At 35.4% G+C, this 19,175-nt stretch overlaps 1 protein-coding gene across 1 annotated transcript in view; it reads right to left on the bottom strand.

Annotated features, from left to right (window-relative positions):
* Nucleotides 1–580: 580 nt before the first annotated feature.
* Nucleotides 581–19,175, bottom strand: part of LOC123547084 (G protein-coupled receptor kinase 5-like) — a 35,235-nt gene continuing 16,640 nt past the window's right edge. Inside the window, exons 10-12 of the mRNA XM_053551373.1 lie at nt 17,754–17,891; nt 16,923–17,054; nt 581–7,454 (exon numbers count right to left, since the gene is read on the bottom strand). Coding sequence (XP_053407348.1) covers nt 7,434–7,454; nt 16,923–17,054; nt 17,754–17,891 — 291 coding nt within the window. The 3' untranslated portion in view covers nt 581–7,433. The remainder of the gene's footprint in view (nt 7,455–16,922; nt 17,055–17,753; nt 17,892–19,175) is intronic.

Raw genomic sequence — 19,175 nt, 5'->3', positions numbered from 1 at the left:
TTTGTTATATTTATATTGGTTTAAGGCCATTTTCAGCAGCATTTCAGTTATATATCGTAGTCAGTTAACATGGAAAAAATATCTACTATAAATTAACAAATGGGCAAAAAATTACTTCAAAAGTGGTACGGGAGGGCATTTGACAGTCAAAGTGGTGTTGAGGGGAAATGAATAATTTCGCAATACATGTACAAAAATGAACAGAGATTATTTCTGTAAAGCAACCAGACCTATAAAATAACATATTCTTCATGACTAAGATCAACCTCCGAAACCTATTTGAGCCGTGCCATGGGAAAACCAACATAGTGGCTTTGCGACCAGCATGGATCCAGACCAGCCTGCGCATCCGCGCAGTCTGGTCAGGATCCATGCTGTTCGCTAACAGTTTCTCCAATTCAAATACGCTTTAAAAGCGAACAGCATGGAGCCTGACCAGACTGCGCGGATGCGCAGGCTGGTCTGGATCCATGCTGGTCGCATACCCACTATGTTGGTTTTCCCATGGCACGGCTCATTTGTTTGCCTGTACAATAGTGAAATCACATTTACTTTCTTCAAACTTTAAATCATTTTATTAACTCTTTCAGTTAAATGGCCACAGTCAAAGTTTACAGCCAGTTTTCCTGTTCTCTACTAACAGTACCTACAGATTCTCCTCAAATAACAAAATCTCGCAAAAATCACAAGATGTTGATAAATCACTTCCATCTGTTACTCACCCTACTGCTATCCTGGCATGCACTACAATGACTCAAAATGACAAAAATCAAATGAGCCATGCCATGAGGAAACCAACATAGTGGCTTTGCGACCAGCATGGATCCAGACCAGCCTGCGCATCCACGCAGTCTGGTCAGGATCCATGCTGTTCGCTTTCAAAGTCTTTTGCAATTAGAGAAACTGTTAGCGAATAGCATGGATCCTGACCAGACTGCGCGGATGCACAGGCTGGTCTGGATCCATGCTGGTCGCAAAGCCATTATATTGGTTTTCTCATGGCGTGGCTCACAAAAATCATATTGAGGACAACCATTCTCATGAAACATTGCATTTCTTTCCCTCGAGGTGACAATAATGCTGTGTCACCACATTACAGAGACCATCCCACAGATGGCAGAAAATTATTTTTCTTTTACACTGATGCATTAATATTTGTGGGGGAATAATTTTTCATTATTTGTGGGTGTCTCCATCAAAAAACTTAAAGGAGGATAATCAGATTTTTGCCATGTAACGGATTTGTTCGAAACTTTAGCATCTGATCATTTACACTCATTTATGTTCACTTAATACCAATTAGATTTTCACTGGAGGTATTTTTAAAATTTCATTTTCCTATCCTGGTTGCCCAACCAAGATAGAGTTATCTTATCATAAGTATAAATTTGATAAACATACTTTGGCTAAGAAAATGTTTAAATATTAGACATATTGTAATATATTTGTTAAACATTTGCATTAAAAATTATGTATTTAGATGGAATTCATTAGAAACGCAAGTTTGAAAAATTATTATTACCTCCCTTTGCCTATCTTGGTTGCGCAACCAAGATAGATTGGAAATAAATGAATTCAGAAGCTACACACAGCTTTTAAACTTGCCTTTTGGTTCAGATTGTTCAATAGTTGATATGTCTATCAAATGCAAATGTAAAACTAGACATTGTATTGAAATAAAAAGAAATACCCAGCTTTTTATATACTTTCATATTAAAGGGGAGTAATTACAAAATTTTATAAAAATAATAAAATATACATTTCAAATAGGAATCTAACTCTATGTAATCGGTCTTTTTGTTCCTTAAATAATTCTCTACCAGAATATACAAAAAGTAAAAAATGTCATTAAATGTTGTTTAAATGTGAAAATTAGGATTAGTTTATGAATTCTAGTAACGAAAAAAAGTCAATTCATCCACATCTACAGAATTTCATACCTATTCACATTTAACATTACTGTACATATATTTTACAATTAACGATACATGAACAATTCTAAACGTTAAAAAATATTTTCATGTGCAGGCAAGCAAATAAAATTTTAAAATGCAATGTTAGTCAGTTGAGAAGATAACTAAAATACATACAAATGCTTGTAAGCTAAACTACTTGTGCATAATGTTTGCACACTTATCTTTCAACATGTTTATAAATAAATTACATCTATTTCTTTTAACAGATATAAAACATAGGTAAAACCATTTATTTTTGTGGATGTTGTACTTTTTGTTCAGATTTTATCCACTACTTCATCAGTTTAAAAACTCGATTGGATAGAATTTGCAAAAATTTCGTTTTCATGATTTTTTTTTTTTTTTTTAAATGTCCTAAAAAATTCCAGTTCCTCTTGAATATAATCAGAGTAATCATGACTGTTTGATACTAAAGCTCAAAATGAAAAAAAAAAAACACCAAAAAACTGTAAACTTAGCTATCCTCTTAAACATATTCAATACAACAAAAAGCCTTGTTATAACAGAAGCAATGTTGTGTGTTCATCTTTTTTTACACCAATCAGGACATGTCTCAACAGTCAAGTTTACTGATCCATAAAATGGATGCTTCTTCACATCTAAGTTCTATATTGCTAAATTTCAAATTCAGACAAAGTCAATTTCATCAATTCTATAAAGTTCATTTCTTCTTCAACAAAACCCACCAAATTCAACCAAACTCTGTCATTTTCTACCAAATTCAATCTAATCTGAGATGTTCACAAAATCCATCATCTACAAAAATGAAGGTTTTTACAATAACTGACTCATATCTACATACTGTTATTTACACACATTATCTACATTCCTTGAACACTTCTAAAATGGCAGTTTAATTTCTGTGTATTACATTCAGTGAACAATTCAGCAAAAAAACACTCAAAAAAAGCTACGCTCACAGCCAGCATTTCTCCTCACCCTCTTGGGTAAGCTTGTTCTCTACAGAAAATGTACAAACTTACAAAGCAATTCAACTACTGTTTAGTCAAGTAAAGGCAGACAGACTCTTACATAATTCTTAAAACTTTCACCTCAGAGCAAAACTACTGTAACTTAGGAAGATACAGTAGTTTTGGAAGTACTGAAGTCAGTTGTTTAAAATTCCCAAGTTTTCTGTAAACATCTTTTCCAGGCTATACCAGTGTTTTAAAGAATTCTTTGCAAAACTTCACTTTTTTTCTAAATTACAACTAAATTAATAATAACAATAATAATAACTTTCAAATTAGAAAAATCTGACATTAAATCTGGATGCATGCGACTATGTTTTGTTAGAAAGACGACAAGTATAAACTTAACCTGTATGGGATACAGCTATACTTCAAAATGTGCCAAGAAATGTAACACTATTGAACTATGGTCAAAATCAGTATTTCTACATGGATTTTACACATTTTCAATATTACAACATTGGTCACAGGTCAGATTAACTCTATCAAATCCCAACGAAGTAATATATATCTCATGGTAAAACGTATACACGCAAATGAAAAGCTTAGGCAAACAATTTTACTCCTTTTGTAAACAACCCAGTTTTCAAAATCTTCCATCATAAATCTTCTAACAAACCATGGTATTAGTTCAGCAATGCCATTAATATTGACAAACTATATAAACTTAAACATATCACCATCACTGAGAATTCTATTAAATTAAATTAAAGGATCTTTTTTTTTTTTAAATTTCACAATCTTGACAGTGCTATAGTAGTGCTCAACTGACTGCATCCATGAGAATAACTGCAAGAAAGTCTAGTATGACTAGAATTCATTTTCTTTTGATTTTGTTTTTATCATTTCAGCATTCCATTCGAAGCTTTCCAATGATTTAGTTTGTAATCTGCATTATGTCGGGAATACACATCTATTTTTTTCGTTTTATAATCATCAAGCTTGTAAATGAAGTGGATATTTTACCAGGAGGGTTTCCGCAGATGTTGTAACAGAAAGGGTTCATTTCTGTTGTTTTAATTATGCATTACAGGGCCATTAAACATTTAGGTCTTGCCATGGAATCTGCATATATAAAAAAAGGTGTGTTAACAGCATGTGACTATGTTATCACGCCTTTGCTCTACCTGTTGAACACCTCACTGTCTTGAAAGTTCACCCATTTTTTTTTCCACATATACTGTACCTACAATGTAAATCTCAACCAACTTTTAACAAAGACTTTTAACGGAGAGTTTTAACGAAGACTCCTTCATTTTCAGAAATGGCCATACAATTCTGAGTTTCTCTCGCTGCAGGCTAAGTGCTTCAAAGGGGATTTTCTGTAGCTTAGTCATCATTTAAGGTTTGTCATAAATATAGCAATCATTCTGTTTACATTTTCTCCAACATTTCTTTCACACACACTTCTTTTCTGCATACACTAGTAACACTGGCAAGAATGCTCCATTACTAAAACATTAATAAAGTTGTGGCTTCACAGCTTACAGTATTGTAAATGCATATAAAAGAACTGATATAATATCAGCTGAGGCAACACTACCATTATATTCCTTATTTTTACTCACTCAACATGTTACGTTTGACAAAAAAGATCTACAAAAATAGTCTTCATAAAAGCTTAAAGGTTTTGCGAAAAAGCCAACTTTCTATGTTAAAAGATTTTTGGAGAAAGAAAACTTTTTTCTATGATTAAAGAATTACAGAGAAAGCAGACTTTTTATGGAAAAAGCTGCTTTTCTATGTTCAAATACTTTTGGGGAAAGTAAATTTTCTATGTTCAATTATTTTGTTCAATTATTTTGGGTCAAAGCCGATTTTCTTTCGCTAAGTTTAATGTGGCTACATGACAACAACTTATAAAATGTTAATAACCCTGAAATAAATAAAGAAAAAAAAATATTTAAAAGAATACGTTACAACATTACAAGTATGTTTTGTTAAATGACATGTACTTGTCCCTACAAACCAGATGTCATTCTCACTAAGCCTAACGGAAGTTTACCATGCATACAGACCAATATATATGGATAGAAGTAAGATTTAACTACTCATTACGGTTCTTTATGAAGCCTAAACCCTTACCCTGCTAAATTTCTGTAATGAACTAGTCCATCTTCCAATTTGGACAGTACCATTACCTGTTAAAGGGGTGCTTACCAAAAGGATAATGGCTGAATAGCGAACAGTGCAGATCATGATCAGACTGCACGGATGCGCAGGCTGATCATGATCTACACTGGTCACAAAGGCAGAATCAATCGTGTCCAGCATCGTAAGGGTTAAAATAGATTTTTTCATCACAGAAGAAATATAATCTTTGAAATTACATAGTAAAACATAGGACTTCTTGGCAAACTTGATGCTAAAACTACTGTTATCAGAAATGAATAGTCAAGATTAAAACACACTCATCTCAATGTTGTTTTAACGTCAAGACCTTTTTAAACAAATAAATATCAAAAGTTAAGTTATGTACCATGCTCCTTTAACCTTTAGCCTGCTGCCGGCAAGGGATTCTGCCTTTGCAACCAGTGCAGACCAAGATCAGCCTGCACATCCATGCAGGCTGATCATGGTCTGCACTGTTCGCTAGTCAGTCAGTAAATTTTCAGTGAACACCCCTTCAAAAAATAAATGGTATTGCCCAAATTGAATGAAGAACCAGTCCATTTTAGAATTTTAGCATGGTAAAGGTTCCCCTTGAGTACACCAATAATACTATTACTACAGTGGTACTGTAGATAAAGTACGTTTGTTTATAGTTATTTCAATGTACTTTCATCATTTTGAAAAAACAGAATTGCAAAAAAGATAAAAGACTCAGAAAATGCTGTATGCTAAGATGTTTTTGTATTATAAAACTGAGCAATTCTAACAGTCAGTAAAAAATGTTCTTTTAGGATGGGTTGGTCTAAACTTAACAACTTTTGGAGTGATAAAAAAATCTGACTTCATAAGCACAGTAGGAGGTCAATTACTTTCACAGTATGGTTCCAAAAAAGTCCTTCTAACTCCTGGAGAGTGACATTTAGCTAACAATAACTGGTATAATAATGACATCTAAATTCAAACAGTTACAAAAGGCCCCTTTGACAGGCAATAGTCTGGTCCTGAAATACTGGTACAAGCTTGTAGAAAATGAGGTTAGCTGAACAGAAATATTCTGTAGCACAGCTTGAGGAAAATGGGGTTAGCTGAAATGAAATATTCTGTGGCAGAGCTCGAGGAAAACGGGGTTAGCTGAACCGAAATATTCTGTGGCAGAGCTTGAGGAAAATGGGGTTAGCTGAACCAAAATATTCGGTGGCAGAGCTTGAAGAAAATGGAGTTAGCTGAACTGAAATATTCTGTAGCAGAGCTTGAGAAAAATGACATCTAGCAGTAGGTTACTGGTACATACTGATTTTTCTTCCTCAAGAAGATTTACATACATGTACAAAAGACATAACATAGAAATACATAACACCTGTGTTAAAAGTATTTTTAAAGTTTTTCAGTCATGTTGAGTATATTTCACTGACAAGTCTTTCACCCACTAGACCCATTACAGGCCATTCCATCTAGTGACTTGGAAAAGTCAACACTGGACACAGAGGGAAGAAAAGCCAATGACTTGACCTCCCTTTAAAGTCAATTTGAACTATGCCATATTCATAAATGGAACAATCCACAATGGTAAAATAGGGGTGAAGATGCTGACTACCTTTCATGACAATAATGTAAAACTTTCTACAATTAGCATTTATTTCTTGTATGTCCCAATTGCATATTATGCCTCAAGAATAACACTAGACACGATCTCATAGTGACCAGCTAATTCACAAAACTTCCATCCTGCATTTATACGTCCAACCTGAAGGGGTAGTTTATATTCATTTAAACTCCATTTGCCCCACTAATAATACTCTTTGCTATGTGGCATACCTATCTGTCATAATCCATAATGGTACGATGCAATTTCACCAGCAAAATTGCAAACATACGTAAATGTCAAGTTCGAGTGTATTTCTTTTTCTTTTAAAGAACCTGTCTCTACAAGCTCACTTGTCTTCTCATTGTCCGAGATTCTTTTATTATCCTTGGGTTGTTCTCCCAAATCTGTATCCAAATTTCAAACCAACTTCACAAGACAATGTTTCCTTTTCTTTTGTTCCTTTTCACACAATACCTATTATCTAATCCTCATATTTTCTTTTGCACCACTTAATACCATGAGTAGTCTCCCTTTACGAGGGATTACAATGAATAAAAATAGCACATCTGTACAGAGTAGTTTCTCTTGAAAATAAGCACATTCAAGGGCAATTACTCTATTTGGTGTCACTGTCACTCAAGAGTACTTTCCCTTACATATGCAGAAAATTAGTCAAGAGTGAATATACTTCCTGAAGGAAGCTGTCGTCCCTTGCAGATACAATGATAAATGCTAGTTGAGACAGTGGGCAATTTTTCGGCTCCGTCTGGTGAATGAGTTGTGCAATTTTCAGGAATGAGCATCCCGTGGCTGAAAGGGAAAAGGCAAAATATATATATCAAAGGGTATAAAAACAGTTTTATAATTCCACAAATTCATCTCTCACTGTTACAAAAGAAGACAGATATCAGACAAGGCGAAAAGCAGATAAAAAAATTAATTCTGCAGGTATAAATGTTTTGTGCAAATCTTACTTAAACATAATTCATAAAGTAAGTTCTAGTGGCTTTAACCCTTACCCTGCTAAATTTCTGTAATGAACTTGTCCATCTTTCAATTTGGACAGTACCATTAAATGTTAACATTGGCGCATACCAAAAAGATACTGACTGAATGGCAAACAGTGCAGATCATGATCAGACTGCATGGATGTGCAGGCTGATCCTGATCTACACTGGTCACAAAGGCAGAATCAATCGTGTCCAGCAAGAGGATTAAAACTGTTAATAATACCAGTATTTTTTTTCTAAATTCATTTACAATGTAACCTTATTAAAATGGTTTATGTGTTTTGTGTAAAACCAAGGGCATAACTGACCAAAGCTCTTTGTGTATAACCAATGGCATTACTGACCAAATCTCTCTGTGTATATCCAACGGCATTACTGACCAAATCTCTTTGTGTATAACCAAGGATAGTTACTGTCCAAATCTCTTTGTGTATAACCAAGGACATAACTGACCAAATCTCTTTGTGTATAACCAAGGATATCACTGAACAAATCACTGTGTGTATAACCAAGGATATCACTGACCAAATAAATCTCGTGTGTATAACCAAGGATATCACTGACCAAATAAATCTCGTGGTGTATAACCAAGGATATTTACTGCCCAAATCTCTTTGTGTATAACCAAGGATATAACTGACCAAATCTCTTTGTGTATAACCAAGGACATAACTGCCCAAATCTCTTTGCGCATAAGCAAGGGCATTACTGAAATAATCTCTTTGTGTAAAAACAAGGGCATATTACTGACCAAATCTCTTTGTGTGAAAGCAAGGGTATCTTACAAACTAGAGCTATTACTACAAGTGATTTATAGCCCTATAAAATTGCACTGTCAGAGAAAATAACAACATTCATAAACACAGACGAGATAAAATGAGCCGCGCCATGAGAAAACCAACATAGTGGGTTTGCGACCAGCATGGAACCAGACCAGCCTGCGCATCCGCGCAGTCTGGTCAGGATCCATGCTGTTAGCTAACAGTTTCTCCAATTTCAATAGGCTTTGAAAGTGAACAGCATGGATCCTGGCCAGACTGCGCGGATGCGCAGGCTGGTCTGGATCCATGCTGGTCGCAAACCCACTATGTTGGTTTTCTCATGGCATGGCTCAAATTATGCTTCTTGTGCATTTCACTTTCCCCTCTTCTCTCTTCCATTATATTAAGTTACATTAAAGTCCATTCAGTGATAAGTTTTTTTAACAGCAAAATGGGAAACAATTTTATTAAAAGAAAAAAGAGTTATAAAATTTGGTTTATGAACTTGTCTCTTGATCCTTTCAGCCTGTAACATCAGTATCAGTTCCAGAGATATTAAAGAAAAACAATTTGGTACAGAAAGGACAAAGAGACTTCTATACTGTGTGAAAGAATATTTCACTGGTAGAAGGTGCAGATGGAAATACCTGGTTCAGGCAGTAACGAGGCTCTGCTGAGTTACCCCAGAGCCAGATATTTCCATCCGCACATTCAACTAGTGATAGATTCTTTTTCCTGCATGCCATGTTCTTCAATTAATTGAATAAATACAGTAAAATGAATGCTTTTCTCTTAAGCCTTACTTTATGATAGTAACATATGAATTTATGAATTCTTTCAAAAATTACAGCTCGCAAGTCATCTTACACCCCTGAGGTGTAAGACTAGTTTTTTTCCAGCACCAGCAAAAACACTTGAAAATCATGTCCAGCATGCAAGAAAAACATATCTTTTATACAAAACAGAACATTTGAAACTTCAACCCTAAATAAGCTTTTCTTTCCACTTCACAAGCCTTGTAAATTTTAAGATAGTTCTAAGTAACAGTCATCAGAGGCTGCAGATCTGAGACTTGTGATACAGTGGTTTCTGGTAGGCATGCTGTGTTGACAGATGACGATAAGAATTAAGTTAAATGATGAAAAACAAGAGCTGTCACTAATGATGACAAATGCCCCCAGCAGCGCCTTGACCTTTGACCCGGTGACCTTGACCTTTGACCTGGTGACCCCAAAGTCAATAGGGGTAGTGTTCTCAATAAGTACTATCAGCATGTGAAGTTTGAAGGTCCTGGGTGCAGTGGTTCGCGAGTAAAGTGCCTTCATGCAAAAAGTTAACATTGGCCCCTGTGACCTTGACCTTTGACCTGGTGACCCGAAAGTCAGTAGGAGCCGTGTACTCAGTAAGTACTATCAGCATGTGAAGTTTCAAGGTGCAGCGGTTCGCGAGTAAAGTGCCTTCATGCATAAAGTTAACATTGGCCCCTGTGACCTTGACCTTTGACCTGGTGACCCAAAAGTCAGTACGGGTTGTGTACTCAATAATTACTATCAGCATGTGAAGTCTGGAGGTCCTGGGTGCAGTGGTTCGCGAGTGCCTTCATGCTAAACGTTAACGTTGTGACGAACGAACTAACTAACGAACGGATGGACAGTTGAAAACTAATATGCCTCCCTTCGGGGGCATAAAAAATACAACATGACATTAGAATATACACTTGTAGGCTATAAAGTTCACAAAATAAATTTTCCTACAGACTTACTTGCATTTCTAATTTATAAAGTCAAAGTACAAGTTTACGAAATGGGTTTGACATTCCATCAGCACATCCCCTGGGCAAACAAATGTATATTATTCCGTTTAAAACAAGAGCTGTCGGAGGACAGCAACGCTCGACTATTCAACATCCTTGTCGATTGAATGAATACGAGTCGAAAAAGGGACATAATTTAGTAAAAAAGCAAAACAGGGTTATGGAACCTGCATAGTGCTTATCAGCTCAGGACAGTGGACAAGTGTGTGAAGTTTCAATCCATTCCCATTAGTGGGTACTAAGATACCAGCTTACATAATAGGAATTTAACCAAAAACTCCTAAGTCGAAAAAGGGGCATAATTTTGTAAAATGCGAAGTTGAGTTATTGACCCTTTGCATTGCATGTCATATCATGACAGTGAACAAGTGTGTGCAATTTCAATCCTTTCCTATTAGTGGATACTGAGATATCAGCTTACATACAATCACTTAACCAAAAATTTCTATGTTGAAAAAGGGGCATAATTTTGAAAAAAAGCAAAATAAAGTTATGGGACCTGCTTTGTGCATGTCAGATCATGACAGTGAACAAGTGTGTGAAGTTTCAATCCATTCCAATTAGTGAGTACTGAGATACCAGCTTACATACAAAACCTTAACCAAAAAATTCTAAGTGGAAAAAGGGGCATAATTTCGTAAAAAAGCAAAACAGAGTTATGGAACCTGTGCAATGTAAGTCAGTTTATCACAGTAAATAAGTTTGTGAAGTTTCAATCCATTCCCACAAGTGGTTACTGAGATACCAGCTTACATACAAAACCTTAACCAAAATTTTCTAAGTCGAAAAAGGGGCATAATTTTGTAAAAAAGCATAATAGAGTTATGGAACCTGTGCAATGTAGGTCAGTTTATCACAGTGAATAAGTGTGTGAAGTTTCAATCCATTCCCACAAGTGGTTGCTGAGATACCAGCTTACATACAAAAACTTAACCAAATCAGGACGCGGACGCCGACGCATGGGCGAGTCCAATAGCTCTACTATTCTATGAATAGTCGAGCTAAAAATTAATAATATGGGCAGGAAAATGTTTTATGTTTTCATACCATTAGATGTTTATGAATAATGATTGGCATATAAAATTTCAGTAAAGCTCCTGATGAAGGTTCATAAAGAACCGAAAATTAGTTGATCTATACATAAATGCAGGTAAAACCCATCCGGTGTTCAGGCGTGTTGTCCCTCTATTTTGATTAATTCTTTGTTGAAATATATGAGAAATACATGTAAGTCTATGTCTTAATATACATGTTTGACTGTAGTTCTCCTTGTTTAAATGGGTCAACAGTGTTGTTGAACTTATAAAATAGACTGGCCCGGTTTATAGGTTGGTCAGGGCTATGTACTGTATTTTGTCATATCCATCGAAATATTTCTATAAAATGCTTCTTCCCCTTCAGTTTGGAACTGTCCATGTTTACAAACACATTTGTTTATTTTATGAGATCTGTTGGAAATTAAACTTTACCCTGCTAAATTTCTAAAATGGACTGGTCTATCTTTCAATTTGAAGGGGTGTTCACTGAAAATTTACAGATTGAATAGCGAACAGTGCAGACCATCCGTGCAGGCTGATCTTGGTCTGCACTGGTCGCAAAGCAAGCTGGAGGTTAGGTTTAGTATCCCCTACACCACAAATAGTTCAAACTTGTCCAGCTGAGCCAGAAGCTGGTCATCCCTTATCCAAACCTCACTTCACACAGATTTATTGTCTTGTTTTGGGATGAGCTGTTTTTCATCAGTACTTCCTTTTATAATGGCGGGCAGTTGCATAACCAGTGATCCATGATTCATTATCGGTACTAACTTGTTCTCCTCAAGTAACTTTTCCACATAAATCAGAGGTACAGGACAGAATTATTTCAGACACAATATCTTTGGCCATATCATGATACTTGCAAAGGGATCAAACTAGAATCCCAGCCACTGGAAGATCTGCGTTCTTATTTTTGGACTAGGGGGAAGGTTATAAACAATAGAGAACAGAATACTGGAACAGATCCAATAGACAATTCTTAAGTACTTCTAAAAAGTTCAACTGCCAAAGCAGTTGAACTTTTTGGAAGAACTTAAGAATTTGTAAGTACAGTGGAAACTCGGTAGCTCGAATTCCAAAGGATCAAGCATTTTACTTCCAGATAACTGAAATTTTACTTAAAATGATATTTTGTGAAAGTGTTTTCCGGACAGGACTTAAAAATTAACCCAAATTTTGAGATAAGTGACTTCGAGATATCGAGCTGCAACTGTAAAGCAATTGCTTCAACATTACTTTTCTTAACATCAACAATAACCTGTCTAAGCACATATAAAACTTCATTAAGAATTTTCAAAAGCCTTTAAACCAATTTACACAGCAAGAGAAATTTAAAGCCAGTCATAACTCGGAAAAAGCCCCTTACTAAGAACTGGCAATTAAATCAGAGTTAAAAAAGACAAGCAAGTGAAAAAAAAAATGTTTTAGTTTCATCACCTCAAGGCCAGTTTACAACATAAAACACATACATGACAGAAGTGTAAATATTTTGGGTCCATTCCTCATTTGTTGTGTTACTCAATAACAAATATTCACCTACCCATACCCTTTAATATAATAATCACAGCAGTTACCCAATGGATATGTCTTTAAAAATAAGACTAGATTGAAAAATGAAGGTAGCTTTAATAAAAATTTAACTTTAAACAAAGTTTGAACAAATCAAACTCATGAACAGACTTTTTACAAAGGCAAAATCACTTGCCGCCAACAGGCTAAAGGTTAAAATACATAAATTATATACCTGTAACTATATATATATACACCTTTATAAGTGGAAATTAAATGAAGGATCAAGGGTCTTAAAACATTACCATTTCAATTAAAGTCAAAATATTTCAGAGAAAAAGGAACTGAAAATGAGAATGGAACCAAACATGTTTACAGGTGTGAGGATACGTTTTGATTACAATAGTTACAAAGAAGTGCTTATTAAGGGGCTCTTACCCCATTGCTATGAGTGCTAGATCCCGTTCTATTGTTGCTCGTAAGCTTCGCCTGAACCACACTGACACATCTAACAATAATGTTAAACAGTAACAATTAGTTATTTAACACTGACTGCGGAAGTGTCAACAATGTGATCAACCAGATGCAACAACATGCTGGAGTCACATTCATGACCTATATTTGAAGACAAGATAAAAACAAGAGCACCGCCTTGCGGGTGCAGACGCTCATCCGATTTTTTTGCCTCTGTATATTGTACCATGATTTTCTAAGTCCAAAAAGGGCCATAATTTTTGCAAAAAGCAATGCAGAGTTATGGTACTTGCTGTGAAGAGTTAGCTTTTAATGGCAAATAACTGCTTCAAGTTTTAAAGCAATAGCTTTGACCGTTAAAGAGAAAAGTTGACCTAAACATAAAACTTAACCAAGAAATCTTATATTTTCTAAGTCCAAAAGGGGCCATAATTCTTGCAAAAAGCAGAGTGGAGTTATGTTTCTTGCTGTACAGAGTCTGCTTTGGATGGTGAACAAGTGTTGCAAGTTTTAAAGCAATACTTTGATAGTTTAGGAGAAAAGCTGACTTAAACATAAAACTTAACCAAGAAATCTGATTTTCTAAGTCCAAAAGGGGCCATAATTCTTGCAAAATGCAGGACTGAGTTATGTTTCTTATTGTACAGAGACAGCTTCTGATGGTGAACAAGTGTTGCAAGTTTCAAAGCAATAGCTTTGATTAAACGGGAAAAGTTGACCTAAACATAAAACTTAACCAAGAAATCTTATATTTTCTAAGTCCAAAAGGGGCTATAATTCTTGCAAAAAGCAGGATTGAGTTATGTTTCTTGCTGTACAGAGTCAGCTATTAATGGTGAACAAGTGTTGCAAGTTTTAAAGCAATAGCTTTGATAGTTTAGGAGAAAAGCTGACAAACATAAAACTTAACCAAGAAATCTAGTTTTCTAAGTCCAAAAGGGGCTATTATTCTTGCAAAAAGCAGGATGGAGTTATGTTTCTTGTTGTACAGAGTCAGCTTCTGATGGTGAACAAGTGTTGCAAGTTTCAAAGCAATAGCTTTGATAGTTTAGGAGGAAAGTTGACCTAAACATAAAACTTAACCAAGAAATCTTATATTTTCTAAGTCCAAAAGGGGCCATAATTCTTAAACATAAAACTTAACCAGGCAACGCCAACGCCGACGCTGATCAAGTGAGACAATAACTCATCATTTTTTTTTTCAAAAAAATCAGATGAGCTTAAAAACTCTGGCACCTGATTGGTTAATTCTGTACATTTTTAGACTGGTCTCTAGGGTTAGTTTTAAAACCGCCAAACCTTGCTTCAAACATTATGAAACTGAATTTGCAGACCAGTCTCAGCATACAACCTTACCATTGGTCAATTTAAAATTAGGTTCTGAACCAACCAATCAGATGCCAGAATTTTGAGACTGGTTCCAAAACTCACCCCTTTATTACCTTTGACACTGGCTTTTTAACAAATACTAAGGCATAATTCCAACATTATTGAGACATGAAATTCAACTCCAAAATATTTAATGGTATTAAAATACATGTGGGTTTTCTACGTTTCCAAAACTGATACATAATATTTACTGTGAAATCATTTAATTTCATGGGCATGAAATTTCTTGGTTTTGGTCAAAACGGCAATTTCGTGGGGATGTGAATTCGTGGATTTCAACTTTTGAACATAAACTGAATGGGAATTTTACTTGTTCGTTGGGATTAGATTTCTTAGATTGACTCAACCACGAAATCCACGAAAATTAGTCCCCCACAAATATTAATGATTTCACAGTACCAGCTGCCTTCTTCTTTGACCTAGTAATCTTTACTCGCACAGTTACGACGGTTGAAACTTATGCATTTTACACAAGCAGTGTAATCAACACACAGAGAACATGCATGAATTTTATTATACAGGTCAATTAAAACTCATGAATAATCTGTTTGCTAATTTTAAGAAGAAACTTCCAGATTTGTACATAAGCTGTATACATGTACAAAATTGCATATACCAATTGAGATCTAAAATTATATGCTTGACTAACTCTGCTCAATTGTTTTTCACGGACAGACAAAAATCTCACGATAAAAAGTCACTTTTTCAGTTAGAAAGAAGTACAAGAACAGGAACCTATAATGTACTATAACTCATGATTAATTCATATTAACAAGAGATGAGTGAAGAAATTTTCTGCTCTGCTAATCAATGTGACAAAATCAGCTTCAACCACTCATTCAAACCTGTTGAATATTTTTTTTAAGTACCCAGTATAAACTAGAGCTATCACTAAAGGTGATGAATGTACCCCCCACATGCACTGACACAGTACATTGCAATCTGACACACACAAGATTGCATAATTATGTTGACTGTATGTATAGAGACTGTATGTATACAGTTTAGTAACAAAAAACAAAGTCCCATAACTATGCAGAATATTTATGTAAAAGAATGTAACATGCACCATGCACAACTAGGGTTGGTACTGATCACTTGTGTGAAGTTTCATTAAATTGTGTGTAAGGGTTCGGAAGATTAGGCACGCACAAGACTGCATATGCAGACTGTATGTACATAGTATGTTAACAAGAAACAAAGTCCCATATCTCTGCAATTTTTGTCGTTGAAAGAACCTAACATGCCCCATGCACAACTACTGTTGTTACTGATCACTTGTGTGAAGTTTCATTAAATTGTGTCAAGGGGATGAGGAGAGATGGTGCGCACAAGATTGTGTCTATGTATATAGTTTAGTAACAAAAAACAAAGTCCCGTAACTCTGCAAAAAAATTTTCTGAAAGAACCTAACATGCCCCATGCACAACTACTGTTGTTACTGATCACTTATGTGAAGTTTCATTAAATTGTGTCAAGTGGATGAGGAGAGATGGTGTGCACAAGATTGTGTCTATGTATATAGTATAGTAACAAAAAACAAAGTCCCATAACTCTGCAAATTTATTTTCTGAAAGAACCTAACATGCCCCATGCACAACTACTGTTGGTACTGATCACTTGTGTGAAGTTTCATTAAATTGTGTCAAGTGGATGAGGAGAGATGGTGCGCACAAGATTGTGTCCATGTATATATAATAGTAACAAAGAACGAAGTCCCATAACTCTGCAAGTTTTTTTTCTGAAAGAACCTAACATGCCCCATGCACAACTACTGTTGTTACTGATCACTTGTGTGAAGTTTCATTAAATTGTGTCAAGGGGATGAGGAGAGATGGTGCGCACAAGATTGTGTCTACAGACAGACAGACGGACAGACAGACAACCTGAAACCAGTATACCCCCCCTTACAACTTTGTTGTCGGGGGGTACAATAATTTATCAAATACAAAATATTGAAATAAAGCTCATTTTGCTCTATTAAAGAACACAAAAATACGATACTGAGCTTGTTACAAATAAAATTACGAGCCAGCATTTCATGCTTTGAATTCTGTTTGCATTACATTACCAATACCACTGACAAACAATTATTTAGAAGTAAATGTTAAGGGAAGATACAGGCAAGTTCAACAATACTACATCAGTAAGATATCAACCTCCAAGCAAACACCATTCCCTGTAAAATTCATCTAAAGTGCACTTTTAGAAAATTACTTCACAAACCCTCTGTGGATAAGGGATTCCTACTGAACTGGCCTAAGGAGAAAAGAAATGTTACTTACTCTACGTCTAAATAATCTATCTAAGAAGTTTCTACTTGGAGGTGGGGGCGGAGTGCCCTCTACTAAATCTGGCGTTGGCTCACCATTTTCACCGAACACATTCAACTCATTGAAACATTCCGTCTCAATCATCTGAAACAAAACAGACCAACAAATGTAAATGAAACAAAACAAGGATTTTCCCAAACTTTATGTCTTTATTCTCACTTTGTTTATGGTTTCTGATACTTCACAAAATATCAAATACAATCTACTGAAAACAGTGTAAGAAATCCCTTGACAAATTATACTAAGCTAAGACCCTCTATCCTTTTTCTGATGAGGAACCAAGACTGCCTTAGTTTTCTCCTATCTCTTGTTCAGGGGTAATGTGCCTTACCTTCAATAACATTTCATTCCTCAACCTAGACCCATTCCCTTACTGTTTCTTTCCCATTATGCCACGGTAGTTACCCTATCTTCAATATGTTTCTTCAGGGCCCGCCTTGGCCAATAATTGGCTGTAGCCAAATAAAGTAAAAGCTGTTAAAATCATACAAAAGTATGTTTAAAATTGCAAAACGGACCATCAAATTTGTAGCCAATTGGAAAAATGAGTAGCCAAAGTGGCATTTTATTAGCCATTGGCTAATGGCAGAACAGGCCCCGTTTCTTATTTCATTCTGATTCTTACCTCATTCTATCTTAATATTGCCACACCCTTCATTAATATTTTTCAACTCTTATAAAATTCTTTCATGTATTTATTTTTACCTCATTCTGAAGACGTACTGAGGCCATTCCATCTTTAATATTTTTACCTCATTTTGACGTTCCATTTGGTTTGCTTACCTCGTTCTGCCAAGGTATTGAGACGCTCCCTGAATTAAATTTGCTGTAGAAGGTGTCATCGCTAGGATCAAGGTTCACTCCTTTTACAGTGGAAAATTGTTCTATATCAAGCACATCTTTACAATACACTGCCCTGGGCTGCAATCAAAGATAATTTGAGAATATTTTCAGAGAGTTCTGACTAAATTTTGATATATCAGGAAGTGGATGCATCAGCTACAAACTGATTTTTTATAAAATCCTTTTCTGACAGGCTGTTTATCTTATAATATAGTAATTACTGTAACCATGTATTCCAAATTTCCTTTAACCATTACCCTGCTAAATTTCTAAAATGGACTGATCATTTGTTCTACCATTTATTATTCAAAGGGGTGTTCATTGAAAATTTACTAGCTGAATAGCGAACAGTGCAGACCAAGATCAGCCTGGTCTTGGTCACAACGGCAGAATCATTTGCCACCAGCAGACTAAAGGTTAACAAATGTGTATAACAAGAGCTGTTGAATTAAAAACTGTTATTTCATTCGGAATCATGTTCATTATTTAGAAGTGGTAAATCTGATTTTGGTCAAGTAATGAATTTGACCAAACGAACGATCTGTTACACTTATTTATGTTCTTTTATCTAGATTTTAGATTTTCAATGGAGGCATTCTTAAAATTTGACTTTTCTATCTTAACAAGTCTTTTTATTTCTTAAAAAAATCTCTAACAGAAGATAAGGAATGTGAAAAATGTAATTGATTGTTGTCCTTTAAATGTTTTGATCATACACCATGCAACTTTTTTTTATTTTTCACATCAGAACTAAAAGGTATTTTCATTCTGTTGCATCGCAAAGCAAATGTAACTTCCTTAGCCTTTAGCCTGCTAAATTTCTATAATGGACTGGTCCATCATTCAATTTGGGCAGAACCATTTATCATTTGAAGGGGTGTTTACTGAAAATTTACTGACTGAATAGCGAACAGTGCAGACCATGATCAGACTGCACAGATGTGCAGGCTGATCTTGGTCTGCACTGGTCGCAAAGGCAGAATCACTTGCCGCCAGCAGGCTAAAGGTTAAAAAATTAAATAATATCATAACCAAATCCCTATAAAGAACTGATGTGAAACACGACATCTGAATTTTGTTTAGCTGATCTGGGCTTCATGCCTTTTTAAGGGAGTATTTTAAACATCATCCTGTGCCAGATCTAACACGAATTATAGGTGTAGAAGCAATTTATTTATTTTATTTATTTTGTTGGGTTTAACGTCGCACCGACACAATTTTAGGTCATATGGCGACTTTCCAGCTTTAATGGTGGAGGAAGACCCCAGGTGCCCCTCCGTGCACTATTTCATCACGAGCGGGCACCTGGGTAGAACCACCGACCTTCCGTAAGCCAGCTGGATGGCTTCCTCACGTGAAGAA

This window comes from Mercenaria mercenaria, chromosome 9 (genome assembly GCF_021730395.1).
Source record: "Mercenaria mercenaria strain notata chromosome 9, MADL_Memer_1, whole genome shotgun sequence".
Taxonomy (NCBI): Eukaryota; Metazoa; Mollusca; class Bivalvia; order Venerida; family Veneridae; genus Mercenaria; species Mercenaria mercenaria.
The sequence above is the reverse complement of the archived record's forward strand: the minus strand, read 5'-3'. Positions and strand labels throughout refer to the sequence as shown.